Source organism: Gadus macrocephalus, chromosome 10 (genome assembly GCF_031168955.1).
Source record: "Gadus macrocephalus chromosome 10, ASM3116895v1".
In the NCBI taxonomy this organism is placed as follows: Eukaryota; Metazoa; Chordata; class Actinopteri; order Gadiformes; family Gadidae; genus Gadus; species Gadus macrocephalus.
The window spans coordinates 10,872,289-10,895,104 of record NC_082391.1 but is presented as its reverse complement, the minus strand read 5'-3'; the positions used below and the strand labels follow the sequence as shown (position 1 = coordinate 10,895,104).

At 48.2% G+C, this 22,816-nt stretch overlaps 1 protein-coding gene and 3 long non-coding RNA genes across 4 annotated transcripts; 3 read left to right on the top strand and 1 right to left on the bottom strand.

Annotated features, from left to right (window-relative positions):
* Nucleotides 1-1,637: 1,637 nt before the first annotated feature.
* LOC132466344 (uncharacterized) lies at nt 1,638-3,814 on the top strand. The gene is made up of 2 exons (XR_009527833.1): nt 1,638-3,163; nt 3,218-3,814. It is a non-coding gene; the product is annotated as an uncharacterized LOC132466344 (long non-coding RNA).
* Nucleotides 3,815-7,745: 3,931 nt separating this feature from the next.
* LOC132466313 (coagulation factor VII-like) lies at nt 7,746-21,431 on the bottom strand. Its single transcript, XM_060063479.1, has 9 exons — nt 21,097-21,431; nt 20,364-20,524; nt 19,034-19,058; nt 18,597-18,710; nt 12,153-12,290; nt 11,041-11,150; nt 10,826-10,946; nt 10,103-10,742; nt 7,746-8,180 (listed from the first exon to the last, which is right to left on the bottom strand). The coding sequence occupies exons 1-8, from the start codon at nt 21,152-21,154 to the stop codon at nt 10,141-10,143; spliced, it is 1,329 nt and encodes a 442-aa protein (XP_059919462.1). The 5' UTR covers nt 21,155-21,431; the 3' UTR covers nt 7,746-8,180; nt 10,103-10,140.
* On the top strand, nt 17,094-17,384 carry LOC132466343 (uncharacterized). Its single transcript, XR_009527832.1, has 2 exons — nt 17,094-17,207; nt 17,306-17,384. It is a non-coding gene; the product is annotated as an uncharacterized LOC132466343 (long non-coding RNA).
* A 671-nt stretch (nt 21,432-22,102) lies between the features above and the next one.
* On the top strand, nt 22,103-22,342 carry LOC132466356 (uncharacterized). The gene is made up of 2 exons (XR_009527847.1): nt 22,103-22,168; nt 22,244-22,342. It is a non-coding gene; the product is annotated as an uncharacterized LOC132466356 (long non-coding RNA).
* The last annotated feature ends 474 nt before the right edge of the window (nt 22,343-22,816 follow it).

The window sequence follows — 22,816 nt, the reverse complement described above, 5'->3', positions numbered from 1 at the left end:
GGCGTGTTATTCGGATTCAGGAGTTCCTCAAAGTGTTCCTTCCAACGTCCGACAACCTCCTCAGTTGAGGTCAACAGAGTCCCATCCTTACTGTACACAGCTTGGATGGTTCCCCGTTTCCCCCTCCTGAGGTGCCGGATAGTCTTCCAGAAACACTTTGGTGCCGACCGAAAGTCCTTTTCCATGGCCTCTCCGAACTTCTCCCACACCCGCTGCTTAGCCTCCGACACGGCAGCAGCTGCAGGCCTTCGAGCCTGTCGGTACCCTGCAACCGAGTCAGGAGTCCTCCAGGATATCATATCCCGGAAGGCCTCCTTCTTCAATCGGACGGCTTCCCTGACCACCGGTGTCCACCACGGTGTCCGAGGGTTACCGCCCCTTGAGGAGCCTAAGACCCTGAGGCCACAGCTTGCCACCGCAGCTTCAGCAATGGAGGCTTTGAACACCGCCCACTCCGGCTCAATGCCCCCAACCTCCACAGGAATGCCAGAAAAACTCAGCCGGAGGTGTGAGTTGAAGATACCTAGGACGGGGGCCTCCTCCAGATGTTCCCAATTCACCCGCACTACTCGTTTGGGCTTATCAGGTCTATCCGGAAATTTCCCCCATTCCCTGATCCAACTCACCACCAGATGGTGGTCGGTTGACAGTTCCGCCCCTCTCTTAACCCGAGTGTCCAAAACATGCGGCCTCAGATCAGATGACACGATCACGAAATCGATCATCGATCTTCGGCCTAGGGTACTCTGGTACCAGGTACACTTATGAGCACCCTTATGTTCGAACATGGTGTTCGTTATGGATAATCCATGACTAGCACAGAAGTCCAATAACAAACGACCGCTCGGGTTTAGATCAGGGAGGCCGTTCCTCCCCACCACGCCTCTCCAGGTGTCTCCATCGTTGCCCACGTGGGCGTTGAAGTCTCCCAGCAGAACTACGGAGTCCCCTACTGGAGCCCCATACAGGACTCCATTCAGGGTCTCCAAGAAGGCTGTGTACTCTGAACTGCTGTTTGGTGCATACGCACAAACAACAGTCAGAGTTTTCCCCCCTACATCCCCGGCGCTCAGCCGGGGATTTATGAGTATCCACACACCCGCCCGGCGCCTCACGCCCTCGGCAACTCCGGAGAAGAATAGAGTCCAACCCTTATCCAGGAGTACGGTACCGGAGCTGAGACTGTGCGTGGAGGTAAGCCCCACCAGATCTAACTGATAGCGCTCCACCTCCCTCACAAGCTCCGGTTCCTTTCCCCACAGCGAGGTGACGTTCCACGTCCCCAGAGCCAGCTTCTGCCGCCCGGGTCTGGTCCGTCGAGACCCCTGACCTTCGCTGCCACCCATGTGGCTGCGCACCCGACCCCAACGGGTCTTCCCACAGGTGGTGGGCCCATGGGATGAAGAGAGGGGGGGTCCCACGTAGTGTGTTCGGGCTGTGCCCGACCGGGCTCCGTGGCAAACCCGGCCACCAGGCGCTCGCCATCGAGCCCTCCGTCTGGGCCTGGCTCCAGACGGGGGCCCCGGGCTTCCTCCGGGCCGGGTCACATCTCCTCTTTTTTCAATATTCATTGGAGTTTTTGAACCATTCTTAGTCTGGCCCCTCACCTGAGCCCGGTGGAAATGCACGCAGGGCAGAAGCAAGCCCCCAGGAACAGTGCATACTTCCGCAATCCACCAGTGCTCAGCAGCCAAGCCTGGTATTGCAGCTGTTTAAGCGGGCTGTGGACGGGTCCCTCGATTCATGGGACCCAGAAGTAGATATCTCCGTTCACTCCAATACAAGTGGGGAACAGGAATGTGTCTCCGCAAAAAATGTCTGGAGATCAATCAAAGGCTCATAATTATCTTCATGCCATGTCCTAAAAAAATTTAAGTTTTTTCTTTTCAAAACGCCACCTCAAGCGTTTTATTAGCCGTTCTCTCTAATTATTTTTTGCTGGAGAAAGAGGTGTGCAGCTGAAAGGAGTCGTAGTGAAACAAATGTTGTTTCGACCTGGCATCCGAGAGGGCATAGTTCAGTGCTCCGTTAACGTGTCCGATTTTTAGACTGGTTCAGCTGCTGCTCAATAACTCTCACGGTCCTCTGCTTGCGATCATGTCATGGTCTGTCGGTTTCCTTGTCTTGTTTTGGTGTGTCTGTTTTACTTTGGTATCGGTCTTGTTTCTCCACATGTCAGGTTTCCCTCCTGTTTGATTACTGCTCCCTCCCCTAATGTGTTTCAGCTGTTACTCGTTGCGTGCCCTGTGTGTGTTTTGTATTTAAGCCCTTGTCTTTCCTTTGTTCCTGGTCGGATCATTTTAGTTTGTGGTGAGTTGTGTCCTGTGTGTTCCCCGTGTTCCCGGTGATCACGGTGTTCACTGTGTTACCCGCGTCACCCGTGTTCTTTGCCTTTTGAGTTAATAAATTACCCTTTTACCCGAACTGTCCTACCTGCCTGCCTGCCACCCGCTAACCGTGACGGATCATTGTGATTCACCATATATTGATCCATTTATTCAAAAGATCCAAAGACAAAGAACAGGTGCATTACGGTATCATTTTATATTATTGTTAATAGTCTAACATTTCAGCGTTGGTATTTAATTTTTCATTAGCTTGTTTAGCTACCTATGTATGACAGTTAACAATGTTGGTGTATTACAATTATTTATGTGTGTAGGCCACTCCAACTTCGTTGCTGGTTGAAATGTAACCATTTATTTGTACATATGTTATTGATTGCATTTTTCGTAAATAGTTAGTTGGAAGGAATCTGTTTCTAAGCAGTGTGACACTTGGAGCTTGCATGACGGAGCACAAGTTGGCACAAAGCACTCAAAAATGCAAAAAGACATTGTTCAATTATAGACTTGGAGCTTGCATAACGGAGCACAAGGCATAGTTTAATAGTGCATTTCTTTTTGAACAGCACATCCGATCAATGACCTCTGTAATTTTTGTACGTTCAAATGTATGCCCATCACTAACTGAGTTTATTATTATTATCTATTATTACTTTTATTTTCTTCCCTTTTCTTAATGTTATGTGTATTTCGTTTTTAAGATAAAACAAGAGAAACCCAAACATATCTTATGGTCTCGTATTTATGTAAATGTTTCATGTATTTATGTTTATTTACATGTTGTGACTGTCTGAGTTTGATGTGGGGTCTATGGTCTCGTAGTTATGTACATGTTTCATGTATTTATGTGTTTTTTTCATGTTGTGACTGAGTTTGTGATGTGAGTCTTTGTTCTATGTTCCCACTCTTGGCCTGCACCTTGACGTGGTGAGTGGGCTTTAAACTAAGACTTAGTTTTATTTTTTTGTTTGTTATTGATTGTCAGTCTATCTTATTAATGAAACAAGGCCTTAACTAAACCCCTTCTCTTCTGTTTGCAGAAACTGGAAACATCAGAGTATATTTTATCTGAAGTTAGAAAATCTTTGTTTCCTCATCAGATCCCAGTCCATCATGCTCCCCTACTTGTCTGCCGTGCCACCATCATGCCTCATGCATCACTTCTCAGCGCCCTGCCCAGCTGCATCTTATTCCGTTACTCCAGCTCATTCCAGCTCTTTCCCATGAGTGACAAACACGCCTCACCCAAGTGTTTTTAATATTTTATCAATTATGCATGTAAGGTGTGCTGAAAGGTGTCCATCAATAAAATGCTTATTAATATAACATTATGGCTCCATCAAAAGCAAAGTACACCTGCCATTTACAGTTATCATTTATACTATCCTAGACATCTTTAATCCTATTTACATAGGCCTACAGTAGGCCTGATTTCCTCTGAATGTTTAAATAAAAAAATTCCCTGTCCATGTCAGATCCCTGTCCATCATACTCCTGTTGTCTTCCTGCACACCTGATTGCCTCCTCCATCAATTGCGGCCACAGCCCTCCCCCTGTACAATGTCATGTTAAATACATTCCAGGATCAAGTTTGAGATTCAGTTTCAGTATTAATTGTTTTTGAAACCTGACTTGGGGCTGGCACCGCCACCATCATATCTCACCGGCACCGATTGGCTGCCGTGCATCACCCAAGTGGGTGCTACATATTGGTGGTGGTTAGTGAGGTCCCCCCTTCACTTTAGGCGTCTTTGAGTGTTATTAATTATTATTATTATTCATGTTTAACCTCTGTTTTCCTTTTATTTCTAGTCTGTTTTACATAGTTTTGAATGATGACTATATGCTCTGTAAGGTGACCTTGGGTGTCTTGAAAGGCGCCTCTAAATTAAATGTATTATTATTATTATTATTATTATTATCTGTCTTATTTATTGCACCCACACATAATAGGTCCATGATACCATGTGGGGTCATTTCAGACTCCTTTGCTTCCTAACACCTTGTGAGTTCCCTGGGTACACCAGCTGATGGGTCTGTGTATATATTGGGCATTTGATTCTCGTTTCAGAAACCGAAATATATAAAAAAACGAGTGGTAATTATTACTTCTGTTTTAACATTCAAAAAGGTATATACAAGGTGCTTTTCTTATAAAGTCAAAAAGGGGCAAACTAATCTAAAATAATAATTGTTAAACATATAGAGAGGGGGATTACTTCCATGGTCGGTAAACAATGCGACTGCTATCGCTCAGACCTCTCGCTTATGATGCTACAATGCTAACGATGCTAAAAAACAAGAATATTTCTGCATTGTGGATCCGTCCGTTCCGTTGGAGCCTTCAGCCTCCGTCAAAAAGTTGAAAAATGTTCAACTTTTTCGGCAGTGACGGATCCGTCATCCAATCAGATCGCGTATGCAAATTTAAGCACTGTGACGCGACTCGGGCTCTGACGATACTGGAAAGCGGGAAAGCGGGTCATCTTGCATCGCAACAAGCAGGAAGAAGCGGGAAGAACCCGGCGAAGCGATTTGATTGGCTGACGGATGCCTCTGCAAAGACTACTCCCCCATCCGTCAGCCACGCCTTCCCACGTCCGTTGACTGACGGTGCAGTGGGCATGAAGCGTTACGCCTCGTGCCCACTACCTCCATCCTTTGACTGATCCTCATTGACTTTGAATGGGGACGGACGCGCAATACATTGTGGATCCGTCCGTTCCGTTGGAGCCTTTGGCTCCGTCAAAAAGTTGAAAAAATTTCAACTTTTTCGGCAGCGACGGATCCGTCATCCAATCAGATCGCGTATGCAAATTTAAGCACTGTGACGCGACTCAGGCTCTGACGATACTGGAAAGCGGGAAAGCGGGAAAGCGGGTCATCTTGCATCGCAACAAGCAGGAAGAAGCGGGAAGAACCCGGCGAAGCGATTTGATTGGCTGACGGATGCCTCTGCAAAGACTACTCCCCCATCCGTCAGCTACGCCTTCCCACGTCTGTTGACTGACGGTGCAGTGGGCACGAAGCGTTACACTTTCCCGCTTTCCAGTATCGTCAGAGCCCAAGTCGCGTCACAGTGCTTAAATTTGCATACGCGATCTGATTGGATGACGGATCCGTCGCTGCCGAAAAAGTTGAAAATTTTTCAACTTTTTGACGGAGCCAAAGGCTCCAACGGAACGGACGGATCCACAATGCATTGCGCGTCCGTCCCCATTCAAAGTCAATGGGGATCAGTCAACGGACGGAGGTAGTGGGCACGAGGCGTAACGCGGCTGTGACGTGTCCGGTGGAATCCCAGCGTAACACCCATGCAGGCTGAGCTCCTCAGCTATGTAAACTGTAGGAGTCCGCCACTTGATCGCTCTCTCCTTTGACGTATGGTTTGTTCAGGGGTTTGGGTTACTCATTACTGATTACTGATTGACATGCATCACTTTATACAATTATAGTTGAACTAAAACCATGTGTGGTCTCCTCCTTGTCATTCCCTTGAGCCGGGCTGTGACAGTAGGGCCATAAAAAATAAAAACGGTTCAAACACAGTGTCAATGTGAAAAAAAACTCCAGGATACAACAAAGTGCAAAACAATGTAATTTCCAAATATTTTAAGTTTCAGTGTGGAGAAACTGGGTTCTTCCCTTTTAGAAGATTTCCCTGTTCTACTCTTCTTTCCTCATTTCATGATAGCTGCTAGAAAAAAGAAAAATAAGAAGAAAAACGTTGCCATGCATTACATTTCGTTGCATAACCGTCCCTCCCTACTTAACACGGCCAGATAGCCTACTACTCTTTGCTCAAATGTATTTTTTATCCCGATGTAACAGGCAAAACGGATGAAAATACGTGGTTAACATCACCACATTGTGTAGCCTAGACCGAGCAAGGATTCAACATTTGGATACTCGCTTCTGCTTCGATGAGTAGACGCAGGGCCGGATTAACAAATCATTGGCCCCTGGGCACAAATGTCTGAAGGCCCCCCCCCCCCCCTCCCCGAAAAAAAATCAGGAAAAAAAAATTCTATATATTTTTTTTATTATTATTATTTTAACACACACACATAATGACACATAAAGTGTAGCCGGCATGGTCTTACTCCGCCGACTACTGCGTTGTGTTCAGGTGCATAGATATCACAGGACGCTGCAGGTTATGGGAGGGGGGTTAACTGTCACATTAGGCCACTATATTGTTCAGAATCATTATATTGCTGTTCTTATGACATTCGTTTTAATAATGAATTTTAAATGAATACCCTATTTAATGATACCATGTATAACTATTTTAAGAGTACAAACATTCATAAAAATAAATAAATAATAATAATAATCTTTTGTGTGGTGCCCCCCCACTGGCTGGGAATGGTTGGGGCCCCTGGGGACAGTGCCGTGGGCCCTAATGGTAGATCCGGCCCTGACGTGATTACATTTCTAAATATATTGAGGCCAGACATTTACAAACCTAATTTCATTACCAGTGTGAGGACCTACAGTAACACGGTTGTGTGCAAGAACAAGTCCCTTACGAAATGAAATCGCTTTGCTTGCCTTCGACTCTTGCAACTGGAGAAATCGTGGCTCCTTTCTCCAAGAGCAGTCGCTGAGCTCTAATTCACCTAGGAGCAGCAGCACCGTGTTTGGGTGTGCCCCTCTAATTTACCAGTGTAGAACGTCACAGGGGGGGCCAGGAACATGTCTACAGGGGCAGGGGCCCCCGTAGGCCCCCATGTAAAAACCGGCATTGGAACTGATTCTTCTCTCCGGTTCGTCTCTTGGTTCTCAGACTCGACTCCTCCCACTTGTTCCCACTGTTTGTTCACTGACTGTAAGTGGTGAAGAGGGAAGAGGCTTAGTGAGCAAGCATACAATAATAAGATTCAATATCACTGAAATGGTAAATGAATGCTATCTTTGTATTTTTATGTGTCATGCCAGATTAATAAAATATTTGAATGTCTCATCAATCTGTTCGTGCTTTCATGATTCGTTCTCACCCATGCGACCCTGTACCCCGACCCTCATTGCTAAATCAAGTATTATCTTGCTGATATGTTAAACATATAATCAACTACACCCCCCCCCTCCCCCCATCCCGCTGCCTTTGGTTTCTTTCCAACGTTAACGGTCCAAAATTCATTCTGTATACACAGAGAGAGAGAGAGAGAGAGAGAGAGAGAGAGAGAGAGAGAGTTATGTCCGTGCATCATTAGCAAAAGGATGTTGACATGTGTAACCATGGCAGCAGCGGTGAGGACGAGAAGCGGAGGGTGAATAACCCCTGGCAACGGTGTGTGTGTGTGTGTGTGCATGTGTGGGGGGGAGGGGGGGGGGGTGTGTGTTATATCACACATTCAAAAACAAATCTCTTCATTTAACAAGCATTTTATTGTACTAGGTTAGGTAGGTTAGATGTGGTTGGTTTAGGTTAGATATGGTTGGTTGAGGCTACAGATGGTTAGTTTAGGTTAGAAATGGTTAGTTTAGTTACTAGGTTAGATATGGTTAGTTTAGGTTAGAGATGGTTAGATTAGATACTAGCAAGAGATGGTTAGTTTAGGTACTAGTTAGCGATGGTTAGAGATGGTTAGTTTAGGTACTAGCTAGAAATCGTTAGATTAGGTACTAGTTAGAGATGGTTAGTTTTGGCTAGAGATGGTTAGTTTAGGTTAGAGATGGTTAGTTAAGAGAATTTTTAGAGATGTTTAGTTTCGGTTAGAGATGGTTAGTTTAGGTACTAGTTAGAGATGGTTAGTATAGGTTATAGTTAGAGATGGTTAGTTTAGGTTAGAGGTGGTTATTAAAGGTACTTGTTAGAGATGGTTAATTTAGGTTAGAGATGGTTAGTTTAGGTCAGGGCTCTAAAGTGCGACCAATTTGGTCGCACATGCGACCTAATTTCTCAATGGTGCGACTAAAAAAAATCAGAGGTCGCACCGGTGCAACCAGCTGTTCAAAAAGAAAAAACCTCCAAGATAACCACCATTGCATGTCTTTACCTTTTGTGGAAGAGGGAGGGACAGTTTATTCATAATATTGTAATGACCACAGAAGAGGCAGTGAATGAAGTATTGAATAGACAGAGATTTATTAGATAGGCCTACCTAATAAACCGTTCGAACACACAAGACCGGAAACATAGCAACGCTGGTAAACAAACCCCGAGAATCCCAATCCCTACGAGAGCTCCCCGCGCTACGGCCACCCGGAGGCGAGCTTTTGGCCGTGATATTATATATACAAATATTATATTATATACTATTATATTATATATAGAGCTCCGGGAGTCGCAAACGGTAACATTCACTTTTTCCTCCATGCTGCAGTTCACCCCGGACTGAACTGCACTGAGTTTGACGGTTGAACGCTGATTGGCTGTTACGTTACACATGTGACTCAGTGGCCACGCTGTTGAACGCGGATTGGCTGTCATCACGCGAAATTTGCGTCAAAGTTCAAATATTTCAACTCGAGCGAATTTGTTGCACCACAAATCCTCGTGAACGCGCTCGCCTGTGCACGGCGAAAGTGTTGCGCGATAAATCAAAACTTGTCGCCGGTTTTCTCTCGCGAAAAATTCGCCCGATACGCTTCTATACGTTCACTTTGTATGGGATCCTGTTGCCCCGTCGGGTTTGGTGTGAATGTGAACACACAGTTTAGACAGAAAGAGTGGATGTGGAGGAGGGTGACCAGACATCCCCGTTTTGGGTGACCTGTCCCCGGTCAAAGTCCCTGCTCATAAATGGTATGTTGTGTATGAACTTATTTATCTTGTGTGTGTGTGTGTGTGTGTGTGTGTGTGTGTGTGTGAAGTAACGTTAAAGTAAGTTGTTTATCTGAACTGAAGACCTAACGTAACGTTATAAAAGTCAGTGGACGTTAACATTGTGAAAATGTTTTCATATCTGTCATTAGTGACGCTGTAACGTTAACGTTAGCATGAGATTACCAGATGATGACATTGTATGTGGCTCTGTTTTGGAAGAGGGGGAGGTGGAAGACTGCTTTGGTAACATATGATTTTCCTGTAGGCATAGGAACATGAGACTGTTAAAAATAATAAATTAATTAATAATAAATCAATGGTTGATAGTTGTGTGTGTTAGGCTAACTTCTGTATTTTGTGTCGGGCTGTGTGGGTAACTAAGACTGTAGTAGTTATAAATGCAGACCATCTGATTAGCTGATGCCCTGAGTCATGTAGCCTATAATATTAATATACTCATATGTTTTGACTTGGTCATTATTATTAATTACATCTTGATGATATTTACGATATTTATTTATGATAATATTTAATGATTTTTCACAGCGTGTTTTACGGCATGTGACTGCAATTGAGGATAGTCCATAAGACATAGAGCCATGAGATGTTCAGTTTGAAGTTTCAGTTTAAAACACTTGCACTTTTAATTTAGATTTTCTTTTTATTTCATTTATCTTGAGATGTTTTTAGTTAGATTTCAGCTCAGTGAAGCACTTTAAGCACCAACATTTTTCAGTGAAATTACCTTTCTTGTGCAAACATTCAAATAAAGAACTTTATGTTGACCAGATTCTTAGTTCATTTACAAGTCAATAATGCCCATATGGGCAGCTATTTAAAAAACGTGAACCTGTGAAACTGCAGTGTTGAATGCGATAGGTCGAAAATTTGGGTGCACCTAACATTTGTGCTGGTGCACCTAAGAAAAAAAGTTAGGCGCACCAGTGCAACCAGTGAAAAAAGTTAGTTTAGAGCCCTGGTTTAGGTACTAGTGAGAGATGGTTAGCTTAGGTTAGAGAACTACTAAGCGATGGTTGCTCTCTCATCGGCTGCGATGGAGGTGGGCGGGGCCTTCAGGGTGTCTTCCACCCAGTCCACGTAGTCGGCCATGTTGGCGTACATCCCATAATGGCCAGGCTGAGGGCAGCCCCGTCCCCAGACGGCCACGCCCAGCAGGAAGTGGGTGGAGCCGTAGCGGGTGATGAGCGGGCCCCCGTCATCCCCGCGACAAGAGGCCCCGCCCCCCTCCAGGTAGCCGGCGCACAGTAGGGCGCCGCCCGTCACGTTGAGGCCCGAGGCAAGGCCGCACGCCGCCGCCGGGAGCAGCGGCACCGTGAGGCGGCGCAGCAGCGGGCTGGCGGGCCCCTGGGGGGCCCCGGTGTTGCCCCCGGCGGTGCGGCGGCCCCAGCCCAGCGCCGTGTGGTGGCGCGTGGCCAGCAGCTCCCTCAGCACCAGGGCCCGGCGGGGCAGGCAGAGCGCCACGGCACCGGGGCCCGGGGCCAGGGGCCTCGCCAGCCGCAGCAGGGCCACGTCGCCCTCCCCCGTCGCCGCCGAATAGCCCGGGTGGCTGATCGCCATGGAGACGGCCCGGCTCTGCCCCTCCTCCGCCTCCAGGTCGTGGATGTCTGGGGAGACGGGGAGTGGTTAAACCGTGGCAACAAGTCCCGCCCACCCCCGCGTCATGGCCCGCCCCCCGGCGACGGCTCACCTGCCACCACAGTGAAGTCGTTATGGTCGTTGCCATGGATACAGTGGGCCGCCGTGATGACCCAGTCGGACCGGATGAGGGCCCCGCCACAGTGACTCCCCCCTTTGTACCTGACCAGCACCTGGGGGGGGGGGGGGAAGAGGGAGAGAGACAGGGGTCAGAGGTCAGGAGAAGGGAGGAGGGGTCAGGGGTCAGAGGTCAGGGGTCGGGGTTACCTGCCAGGGGCATTCCCCCCGGGGACACTGGCTGCTCCCCACCAGGCGCGTCTGGGCCCCAGAGGTCTGGCTCTGGTTCTGGACCGGGACCACTCCGCAGGGGAACTCCACTGGAACACAGCAGCACCAGTACTGTTACCACCAGGACCAGTACCACCAGGACCAGTACCACCAGGACCAGTACCACCAGGACCAGTACCACCAGTACTGTTACCACCAGCACCAGTACTGTTACCACCAGGACCAGTACTGTTACCACCAGCACCAGTACTGTTACCCCCAGGACCAGTACTGTTACCACCAGCACCAGTACTGTTACCACCAGGACCAGTACTGTTACCACCAGGATCAGTACTGTTACTACCAGTACCAGTACCACCAGTACTGTTACTACCACGACCAGTACCACCAGGACCAGTACTGTTACCACCAGGACAAGTACTGTTACTACCAGGACCAGTACTGTTACCACCAGGACCAGTACTGTTACCACCAGGACAAGTACTGTTACCACCAGGACCAGTACTGTTACCACCAGGAGCAATACTGTTACTACCAGGACCAGTACCACCAGGACCAGTACTGTTACTACCAGGACCAGTACTGTTACCACCAGGAACAGTATCACCAGGACCAGTACTGTTACCACCAGCACCAGTACTGTTACCACCAGGACCAGTACTGTTACTACCAGGACCAGTACCACCAGGACCAGTACTACCAGGACCAGTACAGTTACCACCAGGACCAGTACCACCAGGACCAGTACTGTTACCACCAGTACTGTTACCACCAGGACCAGTACTGTTACTACCAGGACCAGTACCACCAGGACCATTACCACCAGGACCAGTACTGCTACCACCAGGATCAGTACCACAGGACCAGTACCAGCACTGTACCAGTACCAACAGTCCCTCACCCTGGTACCAGTCCCAGTCCCTCCCCCTGGTACCAGTCCCAGTCCCTCCCCCTGGTACCAGTCCCAGCCCCTCCCCCTCGTACCGGTCCTCACAGTGCCACCCCCCCCCCCCCCCCCCCTCGTACCGGTCCTCACAGTGCCACCCCCCCCCCCCATCCCCCCCCCCGTCGGGGCCCCCCCCGGTCCTTACCGTGGGCTACACAGGCCCTGCCGTCAGGCCCCAGGCTGTGACCCTCAGCACAGGAGCAGCGGCGTCGTGGCCCCGAGTCGTCGCAGAACTGCTCACAGCCGCCGTTCAGATACACACACCCCAGGGAGTCCTCGAACGCTGGGGGGGGGTGGGGGTTACTGGGTTTACTGGGGTTACTGGGGGATGTCGAGTGATGTGTAGAGAGTGTAGTGTGGAGTGGTGTGTAGAGTGAGATGGTGTGAAGAGAGTGTAGTTTTGTTAGACTGGGTAGCCCCGCCCATTCTGCCGGCAATTTGAGTTCGCCCTCCAGACAAAGGCAAGGCAAGGCAAGGCAAGGCAGGTTTATTTGTATAGCACATTTCATACAACAAGGCAACCCAATGTGCTTCACAAGTCCAAAAAAGGATGGTCCTTGCATACAAATAGAAGTTACAAAAGCAATAATAGTAGCAAGTAGATAAGAATAATAAGAGTTAAAATTAAAATGTAGTAATGTCAGTAAAAACATACAATCATGGAGAACATGTTAATTAAAGGCATCTCTGAACAATTTCGTTTTTAGTTTGGTTTTAAAAGTGGGGGCTGTTTTAATATCCAGAGGTAGTTGGTTCCACAAACGGACCGCATAGTTACTAAAAGCAGCCTCACCCTGCTTAGTACGGGCAGAGGGTTGAACCAGCATACAAAGCTCACCAGATCTAAGCGATATTCTCCAGACAAAGGTCTGGAGAAGAGCAATACATTTCTTTCTGCTTCCGATACGTTTTTGCGGGAGCCAATCACCAAGCTGGCTTTTCCCCTTGGCGCGCTATTGGCTGGTTTAACACAATGACGACAGTGAAGCGACGGCAAGCAGCCAATCAGCCAAGGGTGGTAGTTACCATGGCGGCGCACATAGATGCAGCGACCTCTCTCTGTCCCAACCATGCAGTGTTTTGTTCGTTAAATAAGTGTTTGTCCGAAAGTTTTCCGTGTTCGTCTCGTATGTCTATATTGGAGTATTACAAATATAGTCGACAGGCTCTGCTAGACATCTGCAAGAGCAAGATCCACAAAGTTGTGGACATTACTGCAGTGGCACTAAGGGAGCTCGGAATACTCCGCCGGACTGAGACTACACCGGACTCGACTGCTACCCCTCCCCCGGAAAGGAAGCCTCGGAAGCGGTGTGCGAGGAAGCAGAAGAGGGGCAAGCGCGGAGGTATCCGGGCTAGGCTAGCGGCTAGCCCAACTCGCCCAGCCATACCATCCATCATCCTAGCAAACGTACGCTCCTTGGACAATAAAATGGATCATATCAGACTGCTGCGGTCAACGAATCGGACAGTGAGTAACTGCTGTATGCTTGTTTTCACTGAAACATGGCTCAATGACAATATCCCCGACTCTGCTGTACAACTGGAACAGCTGACATGCTATAGAGCTGACAGAGCCCTCGTACACGGAGGCAAGACCTGCGGGGGAGGGGTCTGTGTTTACATCCGTGATGCGTGGTGCCGTGATGCTGTAGTGGTATGTAAACACTGTTCACCACTGGCGGAGGTTATGATCATTAAGTGCCGTCCTTATTACCTACCGAGGGAGTTTACTGCGATTCTGCTGGTTGCGGTATACATCCCCCCAACCTCCAACACCAGTGACAGGTACGCGGCACTTTGTGAATTATATCAAGCCATCAGTGAACAACAGACAGCACACCCAGATGGATTCACCATTCTCGCTGGAGATTTTAACCATGCAAATCCAAAAACTGTCCTTCCAAAACTCTACCAGCATGTCAATTTCCCTACAAGAGGAGAAAACACTTTGGACCAAGTTTTCACTTCACACAAGGGAGCATACAAGGCCTCCTCCTCCCACACATCGGACTCTCTGATCACATCACTGTGATGCTAATCCCAGCATACAGACCGAGAGTAAAAATCACTAAGCCGGTCCGGAAACAGGTACGTGTGTGGCCAGAGGGGGCCACCTCTGCTCTTCAGGACTGTTTTGCAACAACAGACTGGGAAATGTTTAAACAAGCAGCCACATACAACAGCCACACTGACATTAATGAATACACAGACACTGTTACCGCTTACATCAGTAAGTGCATTGATGATGTGACCCACATAAAGACCATCGTCACTCGGGCTAACCAGAAGCCATGGCTGACAGGGGATGTCCATCGGCTGTTGAGGGCCAGAGACAACGCCTTCAAAGCTGGGGAGGAAACTGGCCTGAGAACAGCAAGAGCCAACCTGTCCCGTGGCATCAGGAAAGCAAAACAGGACTATACAAAAAAGTGAACCTGCCACTTTAAAGACAGCAGAGACACGCGGAGCCTGTGGAAGGGCATTCGGACCATCACGGACTACAAGCCCGCGCCACAGATCTGCGATGACAACATCTCTCTGCTCAACAACCTCAACAGCTTCTTTGCACGGTTCGAAGCAACTAACAACACAAGCCCAAAGAAAACTCCACCCCCTCCCCACGATCAGGCTCTGTGCCTGTCCGCTGCCAGTGTGAAGAGGATATTCGCCACTATCAATCCACGGAAAGCAACAGGCCCAGACAACATTCCAGGCCGGGTGTTGAAGGACTGCGCTGAGGAGTTAAAGAATGTCTTCACTGACTTCTTTAACATTTCTTTGAGGCAAGCTGTAGTTCCGTCACATTTCAAGGCCACTATCATCATACCTGTTTCAAAGAAACCTGCTCCATCCTGCTTCAATGACTACCGACCCGTTGCACTGACCCCCATCGTGATGAAGTGTTTTGAACGGCTAGTTATGTCACACATCACGTCCTCCCTCCCAGCCACCCTAGACCCCTACCAGTTTGCTTATCGAGCCAAACGGTCCACCGAGGATGCGATCTGCTCTGCTCTCCACCCTGCCCTCACCCACCTGGACACAACAGACTCATACGTCAGAATGCTGTTCTTAGATTTTAGTTCCGCATTCAACACCATCATCCCACAACAATTTATCTGTAAACTGGTCCAGCTGGGGCTCAGCACCTCGCTTTGCAACTGGGTGCTGGACTTCCTCAGCGAGAGGCCACAGACAGTACGGGTCGGCAATAACACCTCGAGCAGCATCACACTCAGCACTGGGGCCCCCCAAGGCTGTGTGCTCTCGCCCCTGCTCTTCACCCTGCTGACTCACGACTGCACACCAACCTACAGCACCAATCACATGGTGAAGTTTGCGGATGATACCACTCTGGTGGGTCTCATCACTAAGAACGATGAGACCAGCTATAGGAAGGAGGTCAACCTTCTGACCATGTGGTGCAGCAACAACAACCTCCTGCTGAATGTCAGCAAAACTAAGGAGATTGTTGTTGACTTCAGGAGACGCCACACTGAGTACCCACCACTGACCATCGATGGTGCGGCAGTGGAGCGAGTGAGTGGCACAAAATTCCTGGGGGTGTACATCAGCGACGACCTCTCCTGGACCACCAACACTGCATCACTGGCGAAGAAAGCCCATCAGCGCCTCTACTTCCTCCGAAAATTGAAGCAAGCACGAGCCCCCCCATCAATCATGTGCACATTCTACCGAGGCACCATTGAGAGCATCCTGTTCAGCTGCATCACCGTGTGGGGCGGGAGCTGCGCTGAATACAGCAGGAAAGCCCTGCAGTGCGTGGTTAACACAGCTGCAAAGATCATCGGTGCCCCACTCCCCTCCATGCAACACACATACAGCACTCGCCTCACCCGCAAAGCGACCAGGATTGTGAGCGAGGCCAGCCATCCCGCTCACAGTCTGTTCACCCTCCTGCCCTCTGGAAGAAGGTATCGGAGCCTGCATGCCCGCACCACCAGACTCAAAAACAGCTTCATCCACCAGGCTGTCAGGAAACTAAATTCTCTCCCCTCCCTCCCCACAGCCACATCAACAGGGCTGTCAGTAAGCTCAAATACCCCCCCCCCCCCCCCCTGCTTTCTGCCTTGCTACACTGTGGACTAACTGTCTTTGCACTATTACTATTACTAGTTTAAATACACACCATACAGACTGAAATTTCTGCTATTATTTATTTATCTATTTAATAAAATGCACTACTACATGACTTTTTGCTGCCAGTATTGACTGGCTCTTTGCACAATTATTTTTACTTATTTTATTCATACAGAACTCCTATATTTTATATGTCATTGTCTATCTTGTCTATTTTTAGTGTTGTCTCGTATATTTGTGTTTGTGCCTGTGCACTTTTTATATGTTCACCGCGGGATAGGGGGAAACGTTTTCTCGATTCCCTCACATGTCTTGTACATGTGAAGTGTTGACAATAAAGCTGACTTTGACTTTGATCGCGTACAGTCAGCTGAACTTGGCCCGTTGATCACGCCTCTTGTGCTGAAGAAAATGACGGCAGCTTCCCCAGACCAACGTGCAATCTACGATTGAGCTTGGTCTGGCAATAGCCAGACTATAGTTGTGTAGCATTGTGTAGTGTTGTGTAGAGTGTGTATAGTGTGTAGAGCAGGAGTCTCAAACTCAACTTACCTGGGGGCTGCTGGAGGTAGAGTCTGGGTCAGGCTGGGCCGCATCAAGTATTCCACAAAAAAGAAGTGCATATCTGACCCAATCTAAATGAATGATCGGGCTATAATTAGATCACGTTGGCTATGTAATCGCTGACAACAGGGCACATTTCTAAGCGGTTGGTGGAACCTGGGACATTTTAGCGTCCTTTGGCTTTTGTCGGGACTCAGGACACGCAACATAAAATTGGGACTGTCCCGGCAAAACCGGGACATCTGGTCATCCTATCACAAGTGATAAAAAAGCGCCACAAGCCACTCAGCAAAAATGTGGGTTTGACAACAGCGAGTGGGCCACACTAACACTAAATTTTGATGTCAAGTAGGGGGCCACAAAATATTATCCTGCGGGCCTCAATTGGCCCCCGGGCCGTGAGTTGTGTAGCATTGTGTAGCGTTGTGTAGCGGTGTGTAGCATTGTTTAGCGTTGTGTAGAGTGTGTAGTGTTGTGTAGAGTGAGTAGCGTTCTGTAGTGTTGTGTAGAGTGTAGTGTTGTGTAGCGTTTCGTAGCGTTGTGTAGTGTTGCGTAGAGTGTAGTGTTGTGTAGAGTGTGTAGTGTTGTGTAGAGTGTGTAGCGTTGTGTAGAATGTGTAGTGTTGTGTAGAGTGTGTAGCGTTGTGTTGTGTAGAGTGTGTATCGTTGTTTTGCGGTGTGTAGCGTTGTGTGGCCATGTTTTAAAAGATGCACATATTCCAGTCTGGCTGTTAGCCCTGTAATAGTCTGCAGCTGTGGCTCATAGGTTAATTGAGCCACACCCATTCTGGTGCTCCTTAAGAGGGCCAGAGTTCTAGACTGGAGGGAGACTTGAGTTGTGCAAGTGAATCAACTGTTGTGGTATTGTTTGTTTTAAGTAAAAATATGCTTTTTACCAACAACATTGTGCGTCAAGGAAACTATTTTTTCACATTTGGTGGCAGTGGTGGGATGTTTCCTCCAGCCGAGTGGAGGGGACCCACATTCGAAAAACATTGTTCAAGCAGCTTCAAGGTGGACTGCAGTGAAAGGTGAGCAGGTAGACGAAGAGACCTGCTAGGAGAAGAGATCACTGGTGGAGTTCAAATGCTGTCCTGTGGGGTTGGCCAGAGCCTGAAGGAGGAATAGCTCGGCAACTCCTTGTTGCTGTCGTGAGCCTTGTGGGGAGCTATTGCCAAGCCTTGACAAAACAGTAGTGGCAGAGGAAAGCAATGGCTGAGGACTCTCAGAGGGAATTCTAAGAGGGCCAGAGATCTAGACTGGAGGGAGCCTTGAGTTGTGCAAGTGAATCGACTGTTGTGGCATTGTTTGTTTTAACCGTTTTTTTTAGGCATGACATGCTATTTTATGGATGCTTTAATATAGGTATTAGTGGGCCACTAACACAGTATTCAAAGACGTTCCCGAAATTCAGCCGTGGTGCAGAGTTACAGCCACTCCGAGCCAGTCGCACATTGAGCTTCCCCCAAATGCGCTGTTTTGGTGTCTGTAGATGTAATGCAAATGAGGAGGCGCGAGGTGGGTCAAGGAGGAGGGAGGGGGTGTGGCCCTGAGCAGCTTGCAGCCACGGTACCATGCTCTCTTTTTACAGTGGATGTATCGAGGCGCACACAGCCTTTAGCCGTGTTCTGTAAATATTCTAGAACACACGGGAGTCCTGGAGCTCTATATCTAAATAATATCATATACAAGATATCTATATCATATAATATATATTATCCCGGCCAAGGTTAGGGGAACTCATATTTATGTTAGAAAACATAAAGTGAGATTTTTATGCCATGGCACATTTAAGTAAAAATATGCACTTTATCAACCACATTGTGCATCAAGGAAACTCATTTTCACAGTCGCGTTGTGTAGCGTTGTGTCGCGTTGTGTAGTGTTGTGTAGCGTGGGTAGCTTTGTGTAGCGTTGTGTACCTGTCTGGCAGTCGCGGCCCTCAAAGCCCTCACTACAGCTGCACCGGTAGGAGGAGTCCAGCGGGACGCAGGTACCGTTGTTCAGACAGGGCTTTGCAGCACAGGGGTCCCGGGCTGACACACACACAAAGACAGGAACAGAAACAGGCACACACACACACACACACACACACACACACACACACACACACACACACACACACACACACACACACACACACACACACACACACACACACACACACACACACACACACACACACACACACACACACAGTGTTTGGATGTCAACACCACCCTTTGGTCGACTAAAGACATCAACATCCGATCAGTGCATCCCACATGATTAGAATCATGATCAATAGTTCAGCTGCCTGGACCCGATCAATGATGGACTGGTCCAGAGTGTGGAGCTGGGGAGGACAGAGGCTGCTCACCGGTGTAGCTCTGCCAGAACTGCCTCTGAGGAGCACAGGGCGGGAGCACCGTAGCGTTAGCATCAGCATCAGCAACACACAAAATGGAGTCCAAAACAAGCATTATGACGTATGCGTTATGAAACATAAGTTTACAAAGAACTGGTGCAGTACATGTTATAATCCATACATGGGGCAGTACATGTTATAATTCTTTCATGGGGCAGCACATGTTATAATCCTAACATGGGTCTTTTTTAAAAGAAAGGTCCTATGTTCTCAGTTTTTCCCAAAAAGGGTCATTTTTTTGGGAAAAGCGGGGAACATAGGACCCTTTTCTGGGAAAAGGGTCCAATGTTCCCCGCAATCTATCAATCTTTAAAAATATTTAAACTTTGACGCGACATTCGCGTGATGACAGCCAATCGGCGTTCAACAGCGTGGCCACTGAGTGACATGTGTAACGTAACAGCCAATCAGCGTTCAACCGGCCAACTCAGTGCAGTGCAGTCCGGGGTGAACTGCAGCATTGAGGAGAAAGTGATTGTTGCCGTTTGCGACCCCCGGAGCTCTTTATATAATAGTATGTAATATAATATAATTGTATAATAATATCACGGCCAAAAGCTCTGTGCGCCTCCGGATGGCCGTAGCGCAGGGAGCTCTCGTGGGGATTGGGCTTCTCTGGGTTTGTTTACCGGCGTTTGAATAGACTGCGTCAGGTTCTCCGACGTCTCTCACTCTTCCACAAAAGGTAAAGACAAGCAATGGTAGTTATCTTGGCCGGAATTTGGCAGTAATGGTGGAAAAAGTAACAGACCGGGGAACATAGAACCTTTTTTTGAAAAAGGGTCCTATGTTACCCGGTCACATACATATCGGGGAACATAGGACCCTTTTTGGGAAAAGCGCAGAACATAGGACCCTTTTTTAAAAAAAGGGTCCTATGTTCCCCAGTCTCATACACAGAGGGGAACATAGGACCCGGGGAACATAGACACGCTCCCGGGCAGTACATGTTATAATCCTTTCATGGGGCAGTACATGTTATAATCTTAATATGGTGAAGTACATGTTATAATCTTAACATAGGGTAGTATATGTTATAATCCTTTCATGGGGCAGTGCATTTTATAATCCTAACATGGGGCAGTACATTTTATGATCTTAACGTGGCACATGTAATAATCCTAACATGGGGCAGTACATGTTATAACATGGGGCAGTACATGTTGTGACCCTAACATGGTACATGTTATAATCCTAACATGGGGCAGTACATGTTATAATCTTAACATGAGGCAGTACATGTTATAACCCTTAACATGTTACATGTTAACATGGGACTCACGGTCTGGTCGTCGTTCTCGAAGGCCTCGCGGGCCTCCTCGTAGTCACAGATCTCCTCCCTGCACTCCCTCTCAATGTTTCCGGCCTTCAGCTCCTCCAGGAAGCCTGTGTTGGCCCTGCGGATACGGAGCAGCTGGTGGGCTGCGGACCGGTGCGCGAACACTGGGGGCGGGAGTCGGGAGACACGTCAGAGACATGCTAGGCTAGGCTAGGCTAGGCTACACAAGGCTGAGCTACGCTACAAACTAGGGGCCCGGGGACACACGTCAGAGACACGCTAGGCTACACTACGCTACGCTAGGGGTCGGGAACACAAGTCAGAGACATGCTAGGCTAGGCTAGGCTAGGATACGCTAGGCTGAGCTACGCTACACACTAAGGTCCGGGGACACACGTCAGAGACACACTAGGCTATGCTACGCTATGCTAGGCTGAGCTACGCTGCACACTAGGGGGCCGGGGACACACGTCAGAGACACGCTAGGCTACGCTACGCTAGGGGCCGGGAACACGCGTCAGAGACACGCTAGGCTAAGCTACTAGAGTTAGATTTAGAGTTACTAGTTAGAGTTACAGTTCACTAGTTAGAGTTACAGTTCACTAGTTAGAGTAAGAGTTCACTAGTTAGAGTAAGAGTTCACTAGTTAGAGTTGGAGTTACTACTTAGAGTTAGAGTTACGAGTTAGAGTTAGAGTTCACTAGTTAGAGTTGGAGTTACTAATTGAGGGTCTTACCAGCGGCGGTGGCGGGGCTGGTGAGAGCCCAGAGCAGACACACGGCTCTGAGCAGCATGATTTCTACAGTAGAACCCAGCAGAACAATAGGAACCCTGACCAATGGACGGACTGGAGGGTAGAACCACACAGAACAACAGGAACACTGACCAATGGACGGATTGCAGGTCGCTTTGGATAACAGCGTCTGTTAAATGTAGTATATAGAGTACAGTACAGAGAGAGCAGTACTACAGAGAGTACCAAGACAGAGGGCAGTACTACGGAGAGCAGTACCAGGAGTCTGGCAGGGAGCTGTTAGAAGTGACCAATTCTCTGACCAGTGGATCAATATCTGAGGTCGACCCTCCTCCTACATGACACACACACACACACACACACACACACACACACACACACACACACACACACACACACACACACAGTATTAGTATGTCAACAGCACCCTTTGGACCGACCAACGACATCAACATCCGATCATTGCATCCCACATGATCAGGACCCGATCAATGATTGACTGGTCCAGAGTCCATGACCCCCCCGTCGTGGAGCTGGGGAGGACAGAGGCTAAATGTTATAATCCTAACATGGGGCCGTACATGTTACCATTGCGTTTCATGGTGCAGTACCGAGCGGGAAGGCAGAATACTGTGGCAGACTTTTTGTCTCGCCATCCTGTTGGCGAAACTCCAGAGGTGGTGGGAAATGTGAGAAGGTGAAATCCTCCCCCTTCTCACTGTCTCGCGTTAGAGCAATTAGTATTATTATTATTATTATTATTATTGTGTGTTTGTGTGTATATATAGATATATTAGATTGGGCTGTTGTAAAGTTGGTCTTCCGTCCCGGTAGGGGGCAGTATGGTAAGAGAGCTTTAGGTGAAGAATGTTCCCCCCCAACTAATGGTCTGGCCCATACGGCCTTGATTGGGCCAATTGGCATTTCCCTATTTAAGGGCTGCTCATTTGGAGTTTGGGGGCGGAAGGTGGTGCTGGCTTGACGTGAGGCCGGCTTGACGTGAGGCCAGTACGAGAGACGTATGGTTAGGTTAGGTTAGGTTAGGTTAGGTTAGGTTAGGTTAGGTTAGGTTAGGTTAGGTTAGGTTAGGTTAGGTTAGGTTAGGTTAGGTTAGGTTAGGTTGCCTGAGTTTATGTTTGCTGACGGATGGAGTCATTTCCTTTTCATTTGAAACGTTGCTCTATTTTTTGTGAATGTTTTGGAGACATTAAAACTTCACTTTTTCTTAGTCCTCAGTCCATTGCCCTCATTTTTTGCCCATACTCGAAATTCTCAGTTGGCCGTATCCTAGATACGTGGGGCGACCACGCCGGTCCCTCACAGGGCAGTACATGTTATAATCCTATCATCGGGCAGTACATGTTATAATCCCAACATGGGTCAGTACATGTTTTAATCCTACAATGGGGCAGTACATATTATAATCCTAATATGGGGCAGTACATGTCATAACCCTAACAAAATACATGTTATAACCCTAAGGTGGATCATGTTATAACCCTAACAGGGTACATGTAGAACCCTAAGGTGGATCATGTTATAACCCAAACATGGTACATGTAAGCATGAGGCTCACGGTCTGGATGGAGCAGCTGGTGGGTCGTGTACCGCCCCGTGAACACTGGGGGACACATGTCACAGACATGCCACGCTAGGCTAGGCTGAGCTACGCTACACACTAGGGGGCCGGGGGCACACGTCA